At 41.3% G+C, this 24,611-nt stretch overlaps 1 protein-coding gene across 1 annotated transcript; it reads left to right on the forward strand.

The window, feature by feature from the left end:
- The first annotated feature begins 1,720 nt into the window (after positions 1–1,720).
- On the forward strand, positions 1,721–19,121 carry PSMB1 (proteasome 20S subunit beta 1). Its single transcript, XM_027056407.2, has 6 exons — positions 1,721–1,901; positions 5,687–5,794; positions 9,300–9,381; positions 11,672–11,801; positions 17,714–17,820; positions 18,828–19,121. The coding sequence occupies exons 1-6, from the start codon at positions 1,789–1,791 to the stop codon at positions 19,011–19,013; spliced, it is 726 nt and encodes a 241-aa protein (XP_026912208.1). The 5' UTR covers positions 1,721–1,788; the 3' UTR covers positions 19,014–19,121.
- Positions 19,122–24,611: the final 5,490 nt, after the last annotated feature.

A 24,611-nucleotide genomic window follows, 5' to 3' on the forward strand; every position in this document is an offset into this window, starting at 1 on the left:
AAGGCAGTTTCAAGAGTATGGGTAGTTGTTTCTTAGTCTTTTCACTTCCGTATGCTTGGTTGGACCACAGAGTATCTTCATCTCTCCTATGGCTCATTTAGGCATAATCATATATTGTATTATAATTTGCTTCCTTTGTACTCTTAGCCCTTGAACAACGCAGGGGTTAGAAGCACCAACCTCCACATAGATGAAAATCCACACATAACTTTTGACTCTGTTCAGGCTACTGTTGACTGGAAGCTTTGCTGATAACATAAAAGTCAATTAACACATATCTTATATGTTATATGTATTATATGTTGTATTCTTATAATTATATGTTGTATTTCTTATAATTAAGAAAAGAAAATGTTATTAAGAAAATCATAAGAGAAAATACATTTACAGTACTAAACTGTATCAAAAACAATCTGGGTATAAGTGGACCCATGCAGTTCAAACCTGTGTTGTTCAAGGGTCAGCTGTACTTTATATAATCAGTAAGGTTGTCGTTGCCATGAGGACGGGAAATGTATTATATAAGTTTTTGGATCCAGGACAGAATCTAAATAAGTATAATACTTATATGTCCATAACCATCAAAGAAAATCCTGTTTTATCCTATGTTTACAATAAAACTTGGGGAAATTTTTTTTCCCCAACGTTTATTTATTTTTTTGGGGACAGAGAGAGACACAGAGCATGAACGGGGGAGGGGCAGAGAGAGAGGGAGACACAGAATGGGAAACAGGCTCCAGGCTCTGAGCCATCAGCCCAGAGCCTGACGCGGGGCTCGAACTCACGGACCGCGAGATCGTGACCTGGCTGAAGTCGGACGCTTAACCGACTGCGCCACCCAGGCGCCCCAAAACTTAGGGAAATTTTTAATTAAGCAAGTGCTTTTCAAAAATCTTCTGTGGTTCCCAAACTGCACGCATATAACAGGTGGTCCATCCTAAAAGAACCAATTGCTTGTTTGCTTGTTTTTTTTTTTTTAAATATTTTAAAACTGTAAAATATAATATTCATATAAGGGAGTGCATAAACACATGTGAAGATTCACAAATGGTTACACATCAATAAGCCTGGTGTTGCCGGGGCTGGAAACTCCATCCCATAGTCCAGTCAAACAGGTTCTTCCTACTCACTGTGTACTCATAAGTTATGTAACATATTTTCTTTTGCTCAACCTTCTAAGACTCATCCACGTTGCTGTATCTTTCCTCTCGTTGAAATTGGTTAGTTTTTTTTGGTTTTTTGTTTGTTTCTTTGTTTTGTTGTGACATAACCCTCAATTGGTTTATGCACTCTGCTGTTTACGGACATTTGGCTCATTTCCAACTTGGAACCATGAAGAACACTGAATGCCACAAAAACATTTTTGTACTTGTCTTCTGGCGAGGACGATATACAGCTAAGCCGGGAGTTGCTGGGTCATAAGCTGTGTGCATCTTCAAATCCGCCAAGCGATGCCACTCCCTTTTCGGGTGCACCGACTTACACTCCCATACAGCATTCGAGTTTCCGCTACTCCACAGTTTTGCCAACTTTTTTTGTATGGTAAGACTTTAAAATGTTTGTCCATCAGGCGCAAATTCTAACGTTTTCTTAGGAAAGAAACCTAAGGAAAACAACAAAAAATCTGTCCCGCCTCCTTGGGATAGGGGGCGCCCGGCTACCGACGGGAGCAACCAACGAGCGGCGCGAGATAGAGCGGCCAGAGCTGGCGCCGCGAGAAGCCGGAAGCGGCGGGACGTCCGGCTGGGCGCCATCTCGCCGTGAGACAGCAGCGGCCGGAGCAGCGCGATGTTGTCGACGGCCGCGGGGTGCTGGGGGCCCGGCAGAGACCTGGCGGTGGAGCCCCACGGCGCCGCCGGCCCTTTGGAGATGCGCTTTTCGCCCTACGCTTTCAACGGAGGGTAAAGACCAGAGAGCCGACCTTTCAATCCCCACCGCCTTCGTGCCTGCTGAAGCCTTGGGAGTCGCGGCCGAGCCCGCGTTTCCCGCCGACCGCAGGCCTCCCTCTCCATGGGTTGCGGAGGGGCAGCTTTGGCCTTAAGGGCTTCACCTTGCAGGCCGGTCACTTGTGCATAGCCTGCTCTTTGTTGCAGTGAGACAGAAGATAGAAACTGAAACCTGGGCTCTGCTACGAAAGAGGTTTAAAAATGGGCCTAACCTTCTCTTACGGCCTAAATAGGTTTCGCATGTCAAAGGCGAGGCGACAGGTTTAGCGCCTGATGTTAAAAAGTTAGGATTGGTTGGCCACTGTCGTTGGATGCACGGTCGTGTCTGCAGTTGATGATTCTAATCAAACAGCTTAATCGTTTTCTGTTGTTTTAAATGGAAGGCAGCGTTGGTTGACTAGACTTAGTTTCGTAGATGAGAGCTTGGTAAGAACCTGTTTGGACTATGGGATGGAGTTTCCAGCCCCGGCAACACTAGGCTTATTGATGTGTAACCATTTGTGAATCTTCACATGTGTTTATGCACTCCCTTATATGAATATTATATTTTACAGTTTTAAAATATTTTTTTAAGTTAAGTTTAAGCTTAAGTTCAGGGGGAAAAAAGTCAGAAGAGGGACCCTTTAATATGTGTACTCTTGCATGTTACCTTCAAGTTGTGTTTTTAAAATTAGCTTTATCTTTAGTACTTTTCCTTCATTGTACGCTAAAAGTGTTACTAGCAATGTGGAAGGACCCTGAGTTTAGGACTTGTTAACAATGAAGAGGTGTAAATTGAGGCAGTGGTTGTAGGTTACCAACTAAACTTTGTACACACACCCGATTTGAACAAACAGACGGTTCTTGGACATAACCATGTTAATTAATCATGTCTTTATGGATTTGAAACTTTAATGCAGACTTTTGAAATATGTTGGAAAGAGAGTGGAAGTCTCCAATTTTAGCCTCGTTTCTGCCACCGAAGGACAGTGTGGTGTTTGAACAGTGTGGTGTTTCGACTTCTTGAGCCCAGATTTCATTCTCTTTCTTAGCTGGTCATAGTTTAGAGGGAGAATCCGTAGAAAAGCATTTTGTATACTGCAGGCAGTTCCCTTTTTTAATTCTCAGGATAACGGAGTGTCAGGTGGTATTAGCTCCATTTTTACAAATGAGCCAGGGCTCTTGTCATTGCTCTGGTCATAAAGCTGGTGTGCAGTTGAGCCAGGACTTGAATCCATAGCTCGTCGTTGGCCACTGATTTTATGTATGCTTTTACCATTGCACTTCTAAACGCTTTCTGTGATAACGAAGTAGTTACGTCCCAAGATGGGAGGCACATCGTGAGGCAGTTGTAAGAATGACTCTCCAGTGTGTAGAGTACTCATTACTCTTTAACCCCTTGTAATCCAATTTCAGCCATTACTGCTTTACACATTAGTAACTTGTGACCTTGTGATTATTAAGTTACCTTTCTTCAGTCTTCTTTTTCTGTAGCGCCTGTTGCTGCTGGCTCATGGGCAGCCTTTGCTTTGGCAGAACAAGGCTTAGTTCCATGTCCTTTTTCTACTGTCTCGTTAAATGCAGTTCAATCCCATTATTAGCACTCACATCTCATTTGCAGAAGGATAATTCCCAAATCTGTTTCTCTAGGTTTACCTCTCATGAGTTCCTCCTTTCTGGCTTCTTAAATGAAACATTTCTACCTGAATTTTTTCCTGTTACCAAAACTCAAGATACTAAAACAAAAAGCTAGCTAATTATTCCTCTCAGTTACCTTTCCTTCTTTATGCTCATAATTATGCCATTGTGCTGCTCCACCAAGTTTAAAATCTTGGATGTCACAATTGCTCTTCCCACTTCTGTCGCGTATTGGTAGTTAGAAAAACCATGTACAATTTGTGTGTTTCCTCAGTATCCCCACTTCTTCCAGTACCACTGCTGCCTTTTTACTGCATTAGTCTTTTTTTTTAACATGCACCATATCTTTTGTTTGTTTTATTTCGAGAGAGCTTGCATGAGAGAGAGCATGAGGGGGCGTGGGGCAGACAGAGAATCGCCAGCAGGCTCCGTGATGTCAGCACAGAGCCCGACTCGGGGCCCAAACTCACGAACCCGCACGAACCTGAGCCAAAATCAAAAGTCTGACACTCAATCAACTGAGCCACCAGGCGCCCTTCTATTGCTATTGCATTAGTCTTATTGGAGCAGTGCTTTCATCCCCTTTCACGTACTATGTTATTGTCACCGTTGCTTCTTTTTTTTATTAAAAAATTTTTTTTAATGTTTTACTTATTTTTGAGAGAGTGTGAGCAGGGGAAGGTCAGAGAGAGAGGGAGACACAGAATCTGAAGCAGGCTCCAGGCTCTCAGCACAGAGCCTCATGTGGGGCTTGAACCCACTGATTGAGAGATCATGACCTGAGCTGAAGTCGCACGCTTCACCAGCTAAGCCACCAAGGCGCCCCTGTCACAGTGGCTTCTTAAAACTTCACTCCACTTTGCAAATGTAACCGTTCTCATTCCAAAATGTTTAGTTTGGCATTTGGGATTTTCTGAAGTCAGACCCATGTCCCTCACATAAGCCTTATGTTCCTCCACTAGTTCACACAGAACACCTTAGTAAGTTGTTTGAATGTTTATTTGTATTATTACCTGTTTCCCTTTATTCATTGTCCACGTTACCTGAAATGCCATCCTTTTGTACTTCGGAACTTCAGTGCAGATCCCACCTCAGTAAAAATAATGGATAACATTTTCTCAGTGCTTACGTTCTGTGAGGTACTGTGCTAGGTGCTTTATGTGATCTGTGTCATCTGACTCAGTCATCCTGTAACACAGGAACTGTTACTACCAACAACTCGAACTTGGATAATTTGTCTGAGGTCACAGAGCTAGGAAGTGGCAAGGACAGGTCTCCAGTAACTCCAGAGCCCAGGTTCTCAGTGGTCACAATCTACTGCCTCATATATCTATGCCATAGCGATCATTGCTAACACTAGAGGACCAGTTATGTTTCAGGTACTAGTAAAAGGGCTTTGTAATTATTAACTTAATTCTTGCGGAATCCTGGTAAGGTAGTTACTGTTACGATCTCTGATCTATATGAGGACATTGATGCCTTGGGAAGTTGAACAGCTTACCCGCAGTCTCATATCTAATAAGTGAGAGATCCAGAATTAGAACTGGACAGACTGCTTTGGGAGTTCATGCTCTAGCCTCTTCAGTAAACTGAATCATAAATCATACAGCCACGAAAGAGAAAGTTTGTTCTTTGTTCATTCATTTCTAACATATTTGGGTGTCCACTGAGTGGTAGATACTAAATAAGGACTTGGATAAAAAATGAAAAGCATTAAGTCCTTTGAGCTCAGAGAGCTTTTGGTGTGGCACCACTGTCTACACCTGATCCTCATGGCCCTGTTTTGTGATATCAGTACCTTGCATAAGTAGGTATTTAATTTTTTGATGATGTTATGATAATTCAGTGGTTTTTCTGTTACCTTCTGCGAAGTGACCTACGCTTTGACTTAGGCTTGTAGGCTTGTGTTGTTTTTTAGGGAGTACTTAAATTTTTTTTCCTAGACGACTTATAGCCAGGGATCCTTTCCCACTGATCTTTCAACTTTCTTCTGAGTCCTGCTCTTGCTCAAATCTAGTGGGTTTTGTCCAATATGTGCTATGAAGAGCTCTCCTCTAGAGAGGTAGTATTACCATCCGCAAGTATTCACTAATTTTTGTGTGTCCCCCCCCCCCCCCCCCCAGGACTGTATTGGCAATCGCTGGAGAAGATTTTTCAATTGTGGCTTCTGACACTCGATTGAGTGAAGGATATTCAATTCACACCAGGGACAGCCCCAAGTGTTACAGACTGTAAGTAAATATTTCTAAGGACATACTTCCTGGCACCTTGTGATGATTTATTGCTGTAAGACATTCCACTTCTAAACAGTTTGTTTCATGAGTTTTTAGATTGCCTGTTTGGAGCTTAGTTTGCATTTTTGTTAGAAAACAGTTTTCTAAATTAGTATTCCCTAATATGATATGCAGTGTTTTTAAAAACATTTTTAATGTTTGTTTACTATTGAGAGAGAGACAGTATGAGCAGGGAGGGGCAGAAAGAGAGAGGGAGACACAGAAACCGAGGCAGGCTCCAGGCTATGAGCTGTCAGCACAGAGCCGGATGTGAGGCTCAGACTCACAGATTGCGAGATTATGACCTGAACCGACGTTGGACACTTAACCGACTAAGCCACCCGGGTGCCCCCACATCGCTTTTATTATTAGCATTTTACTATAATGCTTTATTTATTTATAAAATATCTATAAAATATTTATAATATTGTAAATATTTTATCACATAGCTTTGTATTTTTCTATCTGTTAATCCATTACGTGTTTTTTAAATCTCCCACTTTTTTTTTTAACCTGAAATGTTTAATTTAGCCATATCCTAAGCAGTTATATCTGTGAGCCACTGTCTTAAGGACCAGGTATATTTTTTCTAAAACATAAAAGTGAAGTCATATGGACTGATGACCAATAGTTTGTATTTGACATTTTTGGGAACTGTTACAGTTGGTGGTTAATTCCTAAATTAGGCCACAAGAGCCTTGTAAACCTGAATTGTAACAGGAATGGATTGATGGGATTTGGGTACCTTGGACAGGGCCTTGTGCTATAAGAAGTAGGTAAAGAGGACTCTGACTTCTTTCCTGGGTCCAGGGCTAGCGCACACCCTACCTAAAGAACAATCAATACCGGTTTTCATCTTCCCAGTTCTCTTCCTGTATTCTTCTTCCATCTTTTGATATTTAATTCATAGTGCATCCATGCTATCTTTTTTCTTCTAAGATGTTTTATAATTTGAAAGTAGTAAATGTCACAGATAAAATTTAAGAACATAACTTTACAAATACCATTCTCTTGCAAGGTTCTGTTCATCTTTGTAATGTTCTGTTTTAGTGTGTGTGCTACTGAAGGGAATACCTGTTTTTTTTTTTTTTTTCCTTTTTATGCAGTACTTTAGGTATATAGATAGATACAACATTAGTGATTTCATATGTCTCCCTGTCATCCGTCTTTAGCCTTAAATCATACATAGAGCTAAAACTGCCTGTCTGCACTTAATCCCATACCCTGTGGGCTGACTTAGAGCCAAACTTGCCTCTTGCCCACCTGTTTGAGACTCTACATTTAACTTTATTCTTTGCATGCAAACACTCCTTCCTTTGATATATGTGAAGATTTGGGAAAAGCATCTTGAAGCTCTAAGATTTTGTCCTACCCTATTGGTATTATTAACCCATCTTGTTAGTAAAGGCAGTATAGCTTTATGGGAGCTTGGAGCTCTTTAACTGAGTGCAGTGAGGTTGATTGTAGGGATAGATCAGGAAATATTGATGCCCCCAGAGGTGTCATTAGTCCCTCTAGTTGGACAGATATGGTTTGTATGAATCCCTCATAAATATCTGAAAGGAAGAGTTTATCATGTGATTTCTCCTATGTTTCTTGATGAGACTGGTGTAGGTTTTCTTATAGATTGATATTAAGATTTAGGAATTTTTGAGACCTGGTTGAATTTGTATGGATATACCAAAATTGAATCACTTCCCCAGTGGTGGGCATTAAATTGTTTTTTGTTTGTTTTGTTTTGGAGAGCCATTAACATAATATGTAACTTCACAAGAAAGCCTATAGTATATTATGTATACTTCACAAGTAAGCCTATAGTATATCTTTGCAAACTTATGTGAGTAGATTGATGGGATGAATTTATAGCAATGGAATTATTGCATAAAAGTGACGTTCACCTAAATTTTTACTGGATACTGCCAAATGGCCCTTCTAAAAAGTTAAATTGATGTATATTTTTGCCCAGTTATTAAGAGTACCCATTTTCGGTGCCTGGGTGGCTCAGTTGGTTGGGCATGCGACTTTGGCTCAGGTCATAATCTCACGGTTTGTGGGTTCAAGCTCCACATCCAGCTGTCTGCTGTCGGCACAGAGACTGCTTCAGATCCTCTGTCTCCCTCTTTCTCTGCCCCTTGCCTGCATTGTCTCTCTCTCAAAAATAAACATTAAAAACAGGGGGGAGTACCCATTTTCCACAACCCCTCACCAGCATTAGGCCTTATTAACAGGTTGAAATCATCACCTGTGTAGATTTGGATTTGTGAATGACATGAAGGCTCTTTTCATACATTTATGGTGACTTGCGTCTTTCTTTATATGACTCCTATAACTTTACCAATCTTTCCATTACGAGGTTTTTTTTAAATTGAGATATAATTGACATGTAACAGTGGTTTCAGGTGTACAACATGATTACATATTTGTGTATGTTGCACCACCATAAGTCCAGTTAACATCTGTCCCCATATTTATTACAGAATCTTTTCTTGTCTTGAGAACTTTTAAGATCTATTCTCAGCAACTTTAAAATATTCAGTACAATGTTGGGCGCCTGGGTGGCTCAGTCAGTTAAGCATCTGACCCTTGGTTTCTGCTCTGGTCATGATCTCATGATATGTCAGTTTGAGCACTGACCGTGTGAAGCCTGCTTGGGATTCTCTTTCTCCTCCTCTGCTCTTCTGATCTCTCTCTCTCTCAAAATAAATAAACTTTTAAAAAAGTTAAAAAAATTCAATGCAATGTTATTAACTATAGTCACCATGCTGTACATTATATACCATGATGCACTGTGTTAATGCTTTTGATGTTTGTAGGAGCCATTTTATTTCATTTTTTAAGTGTTTATTTATTTTGAGAGAGCGAGAGAGCAAGTGCGCGCGAGCAGGGAAGGGGCAGAGGGAGGGAGAGAGAATCCCAGACATACTCCTCCACACCAGCAGTGCAGAGCCCCATGTGGGGTTTCATCCAAACAACCGTGAAATCATGACCTGAGCTGAAATCAAGAGTTGAATGCTAACCGACTGAGCCACCTAGGTGCCCCTGTAGGAACCCTTTTAGATAAAGGAAGTTAATAGAAGACTTTGGTCATATCTACTACAATTTTGTTTTTTTTTTACTTTATCATTTTTCTCTATAAAAGTTTTAATTTGACGAAATTTATGAAATTTTTCTGTGAAAGCATTGGGTTGTATCATATTTAAATAGGTGGCTGTCAACCCAAGATTGTATCACCTATGTCTTCTTTAGGCAATTCATACTTTAATTTTTCTGGAAGTCTTTGATTCACCTATAATTTATTTAGGTATGAAAGGATGACACTGCCCTCCCCGCACAACAAAGGGCTAACTAGTCCTGTTACCATTTGGTGAATAACGGGAATAGGGGTTTTATATTTAAAATTGCTGAAGACATGTTTTACTTTACTATCTAACCAGCCCAGTTTCCTGAAATGTGCTCTTTACAGAACAGACAAAACAGTCATTGGATGCAGCGGGTTTCATGGAGACTGTCTTACCCTGACAAAGATTATTGAAGCAAGACTAAAGGTAGGTACTTTTGTTACGTGTCTGCACTTTAGAAAGTTAGTAATGATTTATTAGATTGTCACTCAGAATAGCTGGAGAAGCTCTAAGTTAGCAGGTGAAACCATAACCTGTTCTAGAAGTGAAATGATACTGTTAATGAAATGATAGCCACATTAAAGTGGCGTAATGTGAAACTGCAGGGTATTTAAAATCTCTGTACAGTATAAAGGGTTCTCTACCCTTATGGAGATAGCCTGGTCAGGGTTTCTTCTGAAGATAATCTTCCTTCAAAAACAAAAATTCTGTGGAGGAGGCAAGCTTTTAGACAGGTGCTTGGTTTGGAACACCATCAACTGACGTGCTCTCCCTCGTTCAAGCATTGGACTCTTAGTTGACAGGATGCACGGGCAGGAATAGAAATAGATAAGTCAGGAGTTTGGATGAGAGGCACAACCTAAGCTATCGCCACCTAACACCTTAGTAGGCTTTAGTTGACAGCCAGCTGAGGAAGTTTGGGCATAGAATAGATGGGGGCGGAAGAGCTGAAAAGGGTGGTATGAGGAGGAAGTGAGGAAGGAGGCAAACCAGCCTGTTCTGCAGTTTGTAAAGGGGCTGACACTGTCACTGCCTCCATGTCTTCTGTGCGAGATGGGGACGGTGTGAGGAACAGAGGAGTACTGACTCTTAATAAAAGTAAAGGCACGTCTTGATTTTTATTATGGCCCGTGTATATTAAACAGCATGTAACAAATAATTTCAAGGAGAGTAGGATAGGAGTAATTTAAACCATATTAAAATGGATTTTATCTGTAATAACCAGTAAATACAAACTCTTCTTAGCTGGCAAAAATGCAGGGCTGGTGTAGGATTTAATTTTTTAGGTTATGTGTCATAATTTTATGTAGTTGGTAAGGCCAACCTGGTACATGAAGAAGTTACCAGAGGTGGTCACGTTTTATGTTTGCCTGTTAGTGAATAACACTTGAAATTGTATACGCTTATGAATGATGTCCTAGGTATTGGAGTATGTAGTAAATTTAACAGATACCTGTTTTGGAATAATTTCAAAATTGTTCAGTAAAATACAGAAATGATTTCATTTGGTATTGATCAATTGTTAATACTGATTTAAATTCTTTACATTGAAAGTCTTATTGATTTCCATTTATTGACATATTTATTTGATTCCTGGTGCATATTTTGCAGATGGAACTTACAGTACAAAAGTACACAGACCAGCAGAATAGTGTTGTGTTAACAAAATATAACGAGGAGCAGGGAATTCAACTTAATTACACAATCCTTGAAATTTCTCTTTCATGTGTTATTACATAAATGATGCAGTGATTATACTGTTGATGCTTGATTTTGAAATGAAATGAAGATTTTTTTCTAATCTTCCGTATTTAGCTATTGTTATTTTGGTCTGTGTTCTTAGGTAAATCTTTGGAGATGTTTGCTATGTGGCTGATAAATTGGTGAACTCATTTTATGTTTGAAATTTTTGTAGAATTTCTCTATTGGATAATTTAGGATTCCCTAAGAGTAAATAAATCTAGGATTCAAAATCACTAAAAGGTTTGTTTTGGATACTTCTGGTCTCCACTATAGATGCTTTAAGGAGCAGGACCGCTTCCCTGTACTAGAATCATGCAGAGTAAGGGTCCTGCCCTCATGTCTTCTGTTCTCATAGATACCTCCTTTGCAAAGAGAAGGACTTCTATCTGGGTCTGATCAAAGGTCAGCAAATTTTACCTGTAAAGGGCCAGATAGTAATTATTTTCAGCTTTATGGGCCATTTGATATCTGTGGTAACTATCAGCTCTGCTGTTGTAATGCACGAGGATGTATAGATAATATGTAATGAAAAATTATGTTTTAATAGAGCTTTATTTGTAGAAACAGTTGTTGGGCTGGATTTTGTCCATGGACTATACAGTTTGCTGACCCTGGTCTAGAGGCAGAGTAAAGGAGAGCTGGATTTAAAACACCCTCCTAGGTCACTGTATAAACATATTATGTGTGCATTTGCTCTTGAATTAGCAGTTCCTGAGATATGGATGGCATGGAGAATAGAGTCTTTAAATCAGACAACTGAGGAAAATTTAGCATTCTTTCCCTTAATTTTTATAGCCCCCAAAATGGCATGATACAATAAATTATTATTTTGTCTTAGTATGTTTGTGTGTTCTTGAAAGAAATAGACATCGTTTCACCAAGATTTGCATTCATCCTTTAATTCACAGTTCCTTGTTCATGTCTGTAATATATTCTGCCTCTCCGTGCCTGTTACTTTCATTAATAATTGCAGATGTATAAGCATTCCAACAACAAGACCATGACTACGGGGGCGATTGCTGCAATGTTGTCTACAATCCTCTATTCAAGGCGCTTCTTTCCATACTATGTTTACAACATCATCGGGGGACTGGATGAAGAAGGTAGACTTCTCGTTCTGGAAAATGAAGGGGGGTGGCATTTTTTAGATATGTATGTTTTCCTCTAGAGTTGAAAAGAATAAATAGCATCTTGCCCAACACTTTTATTTTCTGTTAATTAAAGCAATAAGGAACTGAAGCTTAAAGGGGAATAAAGAGATGATCCAAAGACACACCACAGGTTGTGTACTAAAACTCTAATAATGACTGTTAGGCATGCTGTTCCTTTACTGTTTACTGAATATCTTGCAGGAGTTCAGTAGTAGATAATTAGCATTTTAATCCTGAGGAAAAAATCTGACTTGGAGGAGCTTGACCTTATGATTCTACATAACAAATGTATTTGACTTCGTTGTTAAAACTGATGCCTTAAAAGAAATGTATGCATTTCCAACAGTGTTTTCAGAACATTCTGAAACACCTCTTTGATTTTCTGTCAGTGAGACCAGGAGGGCCTAAGAAAATCAGTCTCGTTACTTGACATGTCCATCCTGTTTTTGATCTAAAGCTGTATTACGCAGCAGGGACACGGATGGTTTTCACCAGGTTTCATTTGGATTGACTTTCGGTTGCTTCCAACAACCAGATGCTATACTATCTCTGAGGACAGATCTGTGCCACCATTTACAGTAGTCCATTGAAGAAAGAAGTTCTAGAGATGTTTGGCTGAGAACAACGTATTGAAATATCCCTACAGAGAGGAAAGCTTTCTGGATAGTAGGGAGTTGGGCTCCTCTCCTACTCTCCCCACTTTTCCTCCTGTCCCTTGTGTTCCATGGGCTCTTCCTTTGTTTTCCCTCTGTCTTAACAGCTGCCCACATAAATGGCCCCCGAGAGCACTCTGGTCATTTTACCCACCATGGTTTAGATGTAGACAAATTAGGGTGACAATTTATTTCGAGTCTCTCAGCCTTCCTTGAAATAAGACAGAATATAAAGCATAGAAACAGCTAATAAAAATTCATTACCCTTAGCAAGTTAAATTCTAGCCACAGATTAGCTTGCCTAGCCCAGCTTGCTGGACACTTTTTTTTCCACCTAAATTATGTCTGACTTGAATGTCAGATCAATAAATTCAGGTTTTAGCAACATTAGTCATAGCTATCATTGAATTTTAGCATGCCAGACAATGTCCTTTGAGTTTCACTGAGAGTCAGAGGCTAATTTGGGAACACTTACATCTACTGAAGGGCAAAGCTAAGGTTTGGGTTGGATCTGTTTCTCGAGTTCAAAGCCCTGTTCTCTGATGTTTTGGTCAGGCATTTCTGTCTTTTATAATCTTGTCTGCTTTGATTGTCCTTTAAATTTATTTTCACTTCTTAGAGGAATTTGTGTAGCAAAGCAGTCTTTTTTGTCTGTTCCCCCAAGACACTTCAGCTTGTACCATGCTTTCCTGTTTTCTTGGTTTATTTCCTTGCTTTGGTGGTGTGTATCTCTCAAGAGATTTCTGGAAAAAGAAATCCGGAGAACTTGTTTTGAGACTTTGCTTTTATTCTGGTGTTCTGCAATTTTATAGTGATACCCTTTGTACAAGATCTTTTCCCTATTTGTGTCTTCTCCTGTTCACTTCCCCACTGTCTCGACAATCACCTGGATTGTGATCTTCTATTTTATTATAATTCTTCCCTGGCATATTGTCCATCCCTTTGTCTTTTTCTTCTCTGAAGATTTCCTCAGGTTTAGATTTTATCCTGTACTACATTCTTACTTCTGCTGTCATTAATTTCCAAGAACTTTTCCAATTCTCTGGCTTCCTTATTTTTTTTCTCTAAGTATGTTCTCATTAGATGTACTCCCCTTGATATTTTCCTGTGATCTCCGCATTTTATCGGATTAACTTTTTTTCATTTTATTTTTGACTTCTGTTTTCTGTGTTGGAGGCTTCCTTCAAATTTCCTTTGATTTTTGGCCATTCCTTCTTATTGAAGAATGGTAGGCCAAAATCTGAGTAAAGGGTGGTATTGGCCTGACAGTTTTCCATTTACTGCCCTGTACCCAGACTGCACATATGCCAGGTGTCCCCAAGTCCAGGGTATCTGGGACCTTGTTTCCAGTTTTTCTTTTTTTTGGAGGTGGAGACTTGGAGAGCAGTATTCTTTATTGAGACCTTTAGGGTAGTTGGGTCATTGGCTGTCCTTCAGGACACTGGGGTCAATGGCTAAATTAGGACAGTGGGATCAATAGTTACCCTTCAGGACACTGGATCGAACAGCTGCCCTTCAGGATAGCCAGGTGAGTAGCTGTCTTCTTGGACCTCTGTGCCTTTAACTCTCTAGTTGCAGTCATACTTTAAAATTTTTTCCACCCAAAAGTAATAATGGCTTTAGTTTTTCTGTAACAAAAACAATAGTAGTTGCAGAAGTTTCAAATAGTACTGGAAGAGACAAAAATGAAAGTAGTTATCACCTCAAAGCCTATATTTAGAGTTAATTACAATTAAACTTCCAGTAAACCCGCTTACAGGTATCTTGGTAGTCATACATGTTTGTGCACTTTACAAGTAGCATGTGGTGTATGCATCTTTATGTTGGATGTATTGTCATGGAGATCGTTTTATGCTAGTGAATAAAGATGCGTAATGACTCAGTGACTTGCATAGGGTACAGCTACACTGCAGTTTGCCTCCCAGTCCTCTGCAGGTCATTCAGGTGGTTTCCAGTTTCCTTAATCTAAGCGATGTGATGAATGTGTTGGTACGTACAGTTTTGTATACTTTTTCTTTTCTTTTTTTTAAATTTTATTTTTTTAAACTTACATCCAAATTAGCATATATTTGTATACTTTTTCAACCATGCGTACTTCCCTGGAAAAAACTCTCAGAAGTTGTGTGTCTGGGTCAGAGGATATATATTTTTGGCATTTTGATGCCATCACTAGTTTGCCCTTCGGAAAAGACCACCAGTGGACCCTCCTGGCAGCAGGGGCATGAGTACCTGGGGTTCTTTGGGCATCCTTACTACTCTTAAAGATCTTTACCCAATAAATATTTTATTATTTTAATTTATATGTAATTTTTGTGTGCTGAAGTTGGGCATTTATTTGTGTTTTTTGATCTTTGCTTTTCTTCTTTGGAGACTGACCTGTGTATTAACCTTTGCTTATTTCCTTATTTGCAGGTTAGTCTTTTTAAAAAATTATTTATAAGCATGCCATCTAACTGTGTCAACTCTGTAATATCCGTGGTGGTGGATGCCTCCCAAGAATGTTCTTCGTCTCTTACATTTTGGGGGTTGTCTACCTGTGCAGCATTTTCTGAAGTTCGTGTGGTCCAATCTGTTGGTCTTTTCTTTGTGGCATTGAGTGTCCTACTTTGTTAGACTCCCCCATCCAAGGTTTTCTTTCTAGCACTTGTTTTGACTTTATTTTTTTACATTGAAGCCATGGTGCTTTTTTAAAGAATTATTTTGGTGAGGAAAAGCACTCTACAGATAAGATTCATGCCATTCTGCTCTCGTGTTACAAAAGTCTCTTTTGCCTTTGCTAAGTGGGAAGGTCTTTGAAACTCTGGTCTTCGACTTATTCTCCTCTTGTTTTTCTCAACTCCGTGGCGTATGGTTTTTCTGAAATTGGTTCTGCCTTTAGTTGAAATTTTTGGGCCTCGTTTTACTTGTGGCCTGTTGGCCTCCTGAGAGAGATTGTTGTTCTTTTTTGGCTTTGTATTTCCTGTCCCTTTCTTTGTGTGTTGAAGTTAGTGAACTGCCCACTGTGATCTCAATCTTGTCCCAAGCTTGCTTCCAACAAAAACACTTAACCTGGGGGTCTCCTGAGTGACTTCAGCACCTTACATGCTGCCTTCTCAGCAGAGAATTGTAAGTAATTGTGCAACAGAAAAACTACACAGAGCTACGGGTGGCAGATGTCCATGGGTAGGAAGAAGACTGTCCTTATCCCACATCTCCCAGGTGAGCTACTGAGGTGCTTCAGTTCTGGCGTAATGTGTTTTAGACATCAGTTATATCACTTTAAAGTCATACCTCGTCAAATGATACATGATTTTTCACACAAAACACAAGGAATTTTTCGTTTTTTTTATTTGACAGAGTGTGTGCACTGGTGAGCAGGGGAGAGGAGAGGCAGAGAGACGGAGGGAGGGAGGGAGGGAGAATCTCAAGCAGGCCGCACGATCATCATGGAGCCTGATGCAGGGCTTGATCCCATGAGCCTGGGATCATGACCTGAGAGCTGAAACCAAGAGTCAGACACTCAGCTAACTGAGCCACCCAGGCACCCCCCAAACACAGCTGTTTTTAAAAGGCCTTAAAAAAATTACGGTGACACGTGTGCTTTGTAACAGATTCAGTACCTAAGCATATAAGTGATTCCCTTCTTTTCTTGCCTTCAGTCGCACGAAGATAACTACAGTTTTCAGTTTATCTTGCCATACTTGTTTGTGTGCTTATACAAATACATTATATGCTTTTTTTTATTGCTTTTTTTTTATGCCTGTAATAGGAAATAGGATTCTGTTATACACATTATAGAGTTACTCATTTTACATTGTCTTGCAGTTATGTCCCCAGTCCCATCTTCCTCTTCCATACCGGTTTTTGCTAATGGATTTTAGGTTGCTTAGAAATTTTTGCTCTTTTAAGAGAGACAGAATAAGCCTTCTTATGGGTATATCCTGTTCTACAAGTTAGATTGTTACTGGGTCGTTGGGTGCATGCTTTATATTTTGTTAGATTCTCTTGCCAGATTGCTCTTTAAAAAGGCATAGCAATTTATGCACGCTTCAGGAGAGCCTGAGAGGCCCATTTATCCTTACACTGATAGTACTCTGCAACTGTTGTTAAAAATGGGTACATTCAGGGGCGCCTGGGTGGCGCAGTCAGTTAAGCATCCGACTTCAGCCAGGACACGATCTCGCGGTCCGGGAGTTCGAGCCCCGCGTCGGGCTCTGGGCTGATGGCTCAGAGCCTGGAGCCTGTTTCCGATTCTGTGTCTCCCTCTCTCTCTGCCCCTCCCCCGTTCATGCTCTGTCTCTCTCTGTCCCAAAAATAAGTAAACGTTGAAAAAAAAATTTTTTTTAAATTAAAAAAAAAAAAAAAAAGAATGGGTACATTCAGGGGCACCTGGGTCCCTCAGTCGGTTAAGCATCCTACTTCAGCTCAAGTCATGATCTTGTGGTTTGTGAGTTCGAGCCCCGCATTGGGCTCAGAGCCTGGAACCTGCTTCGGATTCCGTGTCTCCCTCTCTGTCTGCCCCTCCCCCTCTTGCACTCTGTGTCTGTCTCTCAAAAATAAATATATATATATATAAAAAAAAAAGAATGGGTACATTCAAACTCTGGTGTTGTGTTTTGTTTGCAAAAGTGGTTCTTAACTCTGGTAGTACAAAGCAATGTTTATGTTTTAGGCAGAACTAACTTTTTGCATGTGGCATTTGTGTTTTTCTGAAAATTTTCCTGTATTAAATCAGTTTTTTTATGGTGTTGATGCTAAAGGTGCTTACTGTTTAAAAACACACAGTAAGTTTTCCTTGTGACTGTTCACATTCAACAGTAGTAGAATTTTAAACTCAGGTCTATGCTAGAACGACAATAGCATTTTTTAGGAATGTGGTGAGGAGCTTGGTGCAGAATTCAGAGCAGGACCTATGACTGCTAACCAGTGTGCCTGTGAGACCACATACATATTGGGATCCACTGGGTGGTAATTGGCGATGTCAGCTTGACGAGAGCCTGAAGCTCCAGGTGTCAAACACGCCATAAGGAGACCAGAGTGGGCAGGTGTACCTCTGACTCCCTTGTGAGTGGAGGCGAGCACACTGCTGGGTTAACAGTGAATGTGGCTGAAATTTTAGCTAAGGTCATAGTCCGTTTTGTGTCCCACTTTGTGTCCCACTGGATCTATTTTTACCGTGATTTGGGATGGTAGTCAGGATGCATCCTTAGGGAAACTGTCTTATTCTTTCAGGGAAGGGAGCTGTGTACAGCTTTGACCCAGTAGGGTCCTACCAGAGAGACTCCTTCAAGGCCGGAGGCTCAGCAAGTGCCATGCTACAGCCCCTGCTCGACAACCAGGTAAGGAGACTGCATCCATGTTGCTGTGACGTTAACACAAAGTGCCTTCCTCTGAGTTCTCCTATTCACCGGCTCAGGAGAGTGGAGAAATCAAGGGTTTCTTGTGCATTGCTATTGTTTTCGGTGGGCTGATTTGCCCTACCCAGACCTCCTTGTCTCTCTGTGTTCTGCTGGCTCTCTTGTGGCCTCTCACCTACTCTGTAGTGTCTTCCCCTGGTACCGTGACTTCCGGGTCTCCTGTGTCTACAAAGGGCGACCATGTTTTCAGTTCTCCTCTTGCCACCTTACCTGAAGCACTTGCAAACACCTTTCTCCCCACATTCACTATTTGTGTGTCACCTGATTTTATATTCTAACTTCCAAGTACATTTCTAATTTGCCCCCTTTCCTCTTACCGTTGCCTGAAATCAGGCCTGCATTTCCCATCATCCTTTCTGCCGCCAAGCTTGCTTCTTTGTGTTTCTGAAATACGTGTGTACAGTTACTCGTGCATATTACTTATCTTCCTCATCACTCGTCACTCCGCTTCCACCTAGACCTTTGGTGTGGTGTGCCTGTCCCGTCACCAGGCCTTTGGGCATAGCACACCCTGGATCTGGAGTGTTACTCCTCTCTGACTCTGGTTTATCCTTCACACTCTGTACCCAAGTGTGTCTTCTGATGAAGCCTCTCTCTTCAGGGAGACTTAGTTATGGCTGCTAGGAATTCTCGTGGCTCTTTTTTGTTTTTCTTAGTGGTAGCACATTGTATAATGGTACTCTGCTTTCGTATGTCCACCTCTCTAGGTGATGTGTGCTTCTCAGGAGCAGCAGCTTTGTCTCCGTGAACATTTGTCAGGTTTTAGGAATGTATAATTTAGCCAGGTCTGGAAGCATTTCAGTTGAGAGATATTTTAAATGTATGTGATGTATTCATGATGAATCCTTAGATACGTGAAGGCACTGGGGAGGCTTGAACCACCTTTGTACTGTCACGTGATGCCTCATTCAAGTTTCCTGTCCCACCAGGTTGGTTTTAAGAACATGCAGAATGTGGAGCATGTCCCACTGTCCTTGGACAGAGCCATGCGGCTTGTGAAAGATGTCTTCGTTTCAGCGGCAGAGAGGGACGTGTACACTGGGGATGCACTCAAAATCTGCATCGTGACCAAGGAGGGCATCAGGGAGGAGACCGTTCCCCTGAGGAAGGATTGATTTGTGTGCTGTTACCATTAATCGCTTCACAACTGGTTAATTTTGTATCTTGGAACTATTGGACTGATGTATTAAATAAAACCTGAAGTAATTATTCGAAGCAGGACAGATCTAGAAAGTATAATTTCGTTTTCCTTTCCTTTTCTTCATTCTTCTCATATTTTTGTCTTCCAGAGCTATTTCTGTATTTTAATTATTTTTTTTTAATTAAAAAAAAAGTTTTTTAAGTAAGCTCTATGTCCAGCATGGGGCTTAAGCTCACGACCCCAAGATCAAGAGTTGTACATTTCCCCGACTGAGCCAGACAGGTGCCTTTATTTTTGTATTTTAAAGATGAAAAAAACAAACCGGTCACGTCACTTTTTCCTTATATTTATGAGCAAGAAATTCATCTGGAAAAGATGACTGTTTTGGTCAGCTTATCATTGCTTGATGGCCAGCCTATCTTATGCAGAGGGTTTTTGGAATTGATTATAAAGTCCACCCAGCTTTCTTTAAAGGGTAAATTACCTTTAAACCACTGCTTTTATCAGTTTTATTAATGAATGTAAAGGGAAATGGAAGATCTTAAGATATTCCCTGGGGATGTTAAACGGTCTGAAATGACTGGGAGAAAAATCTGCAAATCAACCAGCATAGAAGAAAATTACAAAAGTAAATAGCCCCTTAAATGAGCTTTAGCCAGTAATCAGGAAGAATTTTTATAAACACTTTAAGAATATTAAATGCGAAGGGCGCCTGGGTGGCTCTGTCGAGCCAGTTGAGCGTCTGACTCTTGGTTTGAGTTCAGGTCATGATCTCCCAGTTCCTGGCGTTGAGCCCCACGTCGGGCTCTGTGCTGACAATGCAGAGCCTGCTTGTGATGCTCTCCCTCTTTCTGCCCCTGCCCTGCTTGTGCTGTCTCAAAATAAACATTTAAAAAATATGTTAAATCTGAGACCTAAATCTTGATAGAGCTAATATAAAATACATTTTATCTCCATTACATGTAATGCTGGAGCAGTTTCTTTGGTGTGAACAAGTCCGATGATATGGTGTAACCTAGGGGGTGGCATTGGTTTTGTGGCATGTTAACAACAGGATTTTCCTGTTGGCCTCCTGTTCAGAACTGGACTTACCAGAAACTCCTATGAGATACATATTTTAACATTTGCTGAGAAGTCTGTTGATCTGCCACCTGCAAGCTGAAGACCCAGGAGAGGCGGTGGTGGGGCCCTGCCTCCAAGGACCGGGAAGATGGCTGTTCCAGCTCAGCGTTTGGGCAGAGAGCAGATTCTTGTACCTTTTCTGTTCATGGCTTCAGCAGATTGGATCACATCCATGCTGGGAAGGGCAGCCGGCTGTACTCAGTGTACCAGTGTAAATGCTAATCTCACCCAAAAGTCCCCACAGACACCCCAAAATATTTAGCAGAATATCTGGCACCCTGTGATCTAGCCAAGTTAATATAACAATCATTACAATTATATAAACTGGTTGTATTTTATTTTTTGTTTCAAAGGATGTCCCATTGATATTGGGATTCAACTTTCCACTATTTAAAATTATATAGATTTGTGTGCCTGGAACTTTGTATAAGATCCTCACCTCCAAAGTTTTCTGGGGAAGTTTTCCAAATTCATGATGTCTTTTTCTCACCTTCCGGTATGAATTATTTTAACCTAGTAATTCTCTACACCTTGAATGTGGTCTCCTTTGAAGGCCTGTGTTTGAAGGAGGCTGCAGTTAATACTACCTTGTCCAGAATATGCTGGCACGTGGGTCCTTCCAGAGCTAACTCTAGTTGTTTGGGTGGCTTTTATAGATCATTTAACCACAATACCTCGCCTGAAAAAGGCAGCCTTTTAGCACTTTGGTAGATTAGAGTTTAATTTATAGTTAGCCAGGCTTTAAGTTTCTGGTGAAAAAGCTGCCATTACGTCAAGACTTCCCTTCATACGTCAGATTCGCATTTCTGCCTGCTGCACAGAATGAAAGGGGGTTGAGAATCAGAAAATGTTAGGAATTGTGGGAAAACAGTGCTTATTACTCTTTGTATGTGTTAACTGTGACTTGACTTACACACACTGAATTGGAATGTTGTGTATATGTTTTTTGTTTAATGATGAGAAAGGGCAGAAATATTTTTCCAAAGTCTGCTCAACGGAACTGCCCAGTGGGGTTGTCCTGGCTCAGAGCTAAGCCTGTGACCAGCAGGTGCCACTCACGCCTTCATGTGTCATACACAAGCATGTTTTCTCGAATTGCAGAGATTAAAAACAGGCTATGAGGCCGACTGCAAGCCTACTTGAAAGGAATATGGACCAATTAGTGGAAAGTGTCCTTATTACCAAAATGGCTCAACTATTACCCCGATGGGTTTTTGGTTTGTTTTTTTTTTCCCTTGCCTTTCTGTACCTAATACCTAGAACAGCCTTTCATGGCCAAGAAAATTCATTAACTTGCTTTCTGACTCTAGATCTCCTTTCCCTCTACTTGTGCCTTTCAGAGGGTGGGATCTCCTATATCAGAATTATGTAGAACACTGGGTAAAAACTAATTCCTGGGTGCACCTGAGACATATTTTCTTAAAAAAAATTTTTTTAATGTTTATTTTTGAGAGACAGAGCATGATGAGCAGGGGGAGGGGCAGAGGGAGAGGGAGACACAATCCAAAGCAGGCTCCAGGCTCTGAGCTGTCAGCAGAGCCCGATGCGGGGCTTGAACTCACGAAGTGTGAGAACATGACCTGAGTCGAAGTCAGACGCTCAGCCGACTAAGCCACCCAGGCACCCCATAAGACATTTTCCTAGTCTCAGAGCTGGACCTGTATTTTTAAGTTAAATACCCACAATTTAAAAAAACTCCCTTAACTCCTCTTCAGGCACTTTTAATCAGAAACAATCATAGGAGACATAGTAGAGGATTTATTATAGTATTTGACCTGTAAGTGCAATTAGGAGGTAGATCTGGGCTGTGTGAGGTGCCGGAGCCTAAAATCCACGGTGCGGGCTGTTGGGGAGGGACAATGAGTGTGAAGTGGGGGACACAGGAACAGACTGGAACCTGCAAAATGGGGCCATGAGGACACTTGTGTCAGTCTCACTACCTTCAGATGTCCAGCTTCAGTGATGGGGACAAGGGACTGGGCTAAACGCTCACCTGGCCCAGCAGCTGGGGAAAGCTAGAATGAGTCAGACAAGAGCTGATGGTGCTGAGCCCAGGTGCTGCCCAGGCCCCCGGAGGTGGACACAAAGCAGGATGGCCATTGCCTTACATCTCTCACCTGCCAGCCCTCCAGAGTTCCCAGCAGCAGGCTACACCTAAACTGGGAAGGAGCTTCAGGTTCCTTCCCAAGTTGTTGCTTGTACAGAGGAGGTGGCAGCTGTGTCCATGGACAATCTGGACTGTTGGGGGAGGCTGAAGGCAAGGTGAGCTGGAGGTACAGAACCTCCTCACAGCCTTGTTTTCTGCTCATTAGCTTGATTTCCACCAGAACAGAGGTTATGAAAATGGTTTGAAGGGAGTTTCACCCACAGGATCACTGGGGTTTGTCTGTTAACATCCTGGGGCTTATTTTCTCTCTTAGATGGGGAAGCGCTCACAGTGTGTACAGTTTGGAGGTGGTGAGTCTGGGATGTCCAAAGAAGGGAGAGGCCCTGACTGTGCAGGCCATGATCCCCCTCTGAATGGGTGCCTAGTGTCTTTGTCCTGAAGATGCTTCACAGACATGTGCTTTCTTCTACCCTCCAGGAGATCAGCTGTCCGTGTGGCTCTCCCTGGTCTGAGTGGCTCCTTGGAGTATGTAATCAACTTTGAAAAGTATTTTTCTGTAATGGGAAAACCTCCATTCAAAGCACAACATGGGGTGTGGATTGATATCCATGGGCTGATTTAGGAAGTATAGGTGATCTAGAGTGTGATCTCCTACCACTTTGTCCTCAAGCAGACCCACAACCTGTGCCTTTTCTGCAGTAAAGTTGGCTGTTGCCTTTTCTGCAGGGAGTTGGCTGTGGTCCAGGGAAGAGGTCGGACCCAGGTTCTTCAACGGAGATCCGATCTGCATCAGTCACTCTCTCAGGGGCCGCCAGATGGCAGTGTTGGCTTGCCCAGTCTAAGCCACCCTGCCATAGAAGATCTGATCTGCAAAGAAGCAGGTTGCTGGCCTGTGCTCTGCCAGTGCACAGACTTTGCTGAGTCTGTGGGATGAACCCAGCAAAATTGGTAGGAGTCTACTAAAAGGGATAAACCAGAGGTTGGTAGGTAGTAAACTCTGCCAGAGGTCTTGTGTGTGTATGGGAGGGGGAGGAATGTTTCAGGGAGAGAGAAGCGGGGAGAAGGGTTGTGGTTTGGAGAGACAAAAATTAAAACACAGAATTCCTCTGGAAACAGATTTATGGGGTGACTGGTGAAATTTATTATGGTGACCAGGTGACTGGCTGCAGAAATGAGATTAAGACTCACTATTCATTTCATTCTACTGATTTCTCACTCTCTGGGTTTTCTTTGTTTTCTGCCACCAGCGAGTCCTCTTGTGTCTTGTACTTCAGCAAATTCCTTTCAAATGAACATTGATGTTATGATGATCTAAGGACTCAAGTCTCTAAATGCCATTGAAATTCTTGGTTGAGGATTTTGTAAGGATGCTGATAATAGGATTTTTCTACAAATTTTTCCACTTTGTCCTCAAGCAGACTTACAAGCTTGAGGAAGCTTGATCTTTGATTAGCAAAGTTCTAAGTTCAAAGTTTTAAGTTGCTTGCTTTGAGTAGTGTTCAACTACATCCCAAGAAAATGCAAGAGAAGACTTGCTTTTCTCACATTTAACTTAACGCCTTTGACTTAAAAGGAGTTGGTCTGTACTGCTTTCATTTAGGAGTAAATGTATTTTTCTTGTGTCTCACAGGTAATCCTGCCTTTTTTCTCTTTTGTTCAGAATAGAAATCATGTAAGTCCAAGAGAGACCTGCCCTAGAGATAAAAGGAAAGTCTGTAATTATTTTATTTTTTTAAAAATTTTTAATGTTTATTTATTTTTGAGAGAGAGAGTGAGCAGGGGTGGGGGAGGGATAGAAAGAGAGGGAGACACAACTCAAAGCAGGCTCCAGGCTCCACACTCTGCACCGTGCCTGATGTGGGGCTTGAACTCACGAGCTATGGGATCATGACCTGAGCCGAAGGCAGACGCTTAACTGACTGAGCTGCCCAGGTGCCCCAGAAAGTCTGTAATTATAATGACTGTATTTCCTTAACCAAAGTTTGAATCATGCTATAATGTAGACTCTGACCAAAGATTTGAATTCAGGGCTGTCTTTGAAATATTAACAGTTGTAATAGACTTGTTAGGAGTCCCTATTTGATTTTGTTTTTCTTTCTAAATATTTTTTTAATTATTTATGTAAAAAAATGTTTAATGTTTATTCATTTTTGAGAGAGAGAGAGTGAACATCAGCGGGGAAGGGGCAGAGAGAGAGGGAGACACAGATCTGAAGCAGGCTCCAGGCTCTGAGCTTGAACTCACGAACTGCTAGATCATGACCTGAGCCAAAGTCGGATGCTTAACTGACTGAGCCACCCAGGCGCCCCTATTTTTAATTATTTCAAAAACTAAAACTGGATT

This window comes from Acinonyx jubatus, chromosome B2, assembly GCF_027475565.1.
Source record: "Acinonyx jubatus isolate Ajub_Pintada_27869175 chromosome B2, VMU_Ajub_asm_v1.0, whole genome shotgun sequence".
NCBI lineage: Eukaryota > Metazoa > Chordata > Mammalia > Carnivora > Felidae > Acinonyx > Acinonyx jubatus.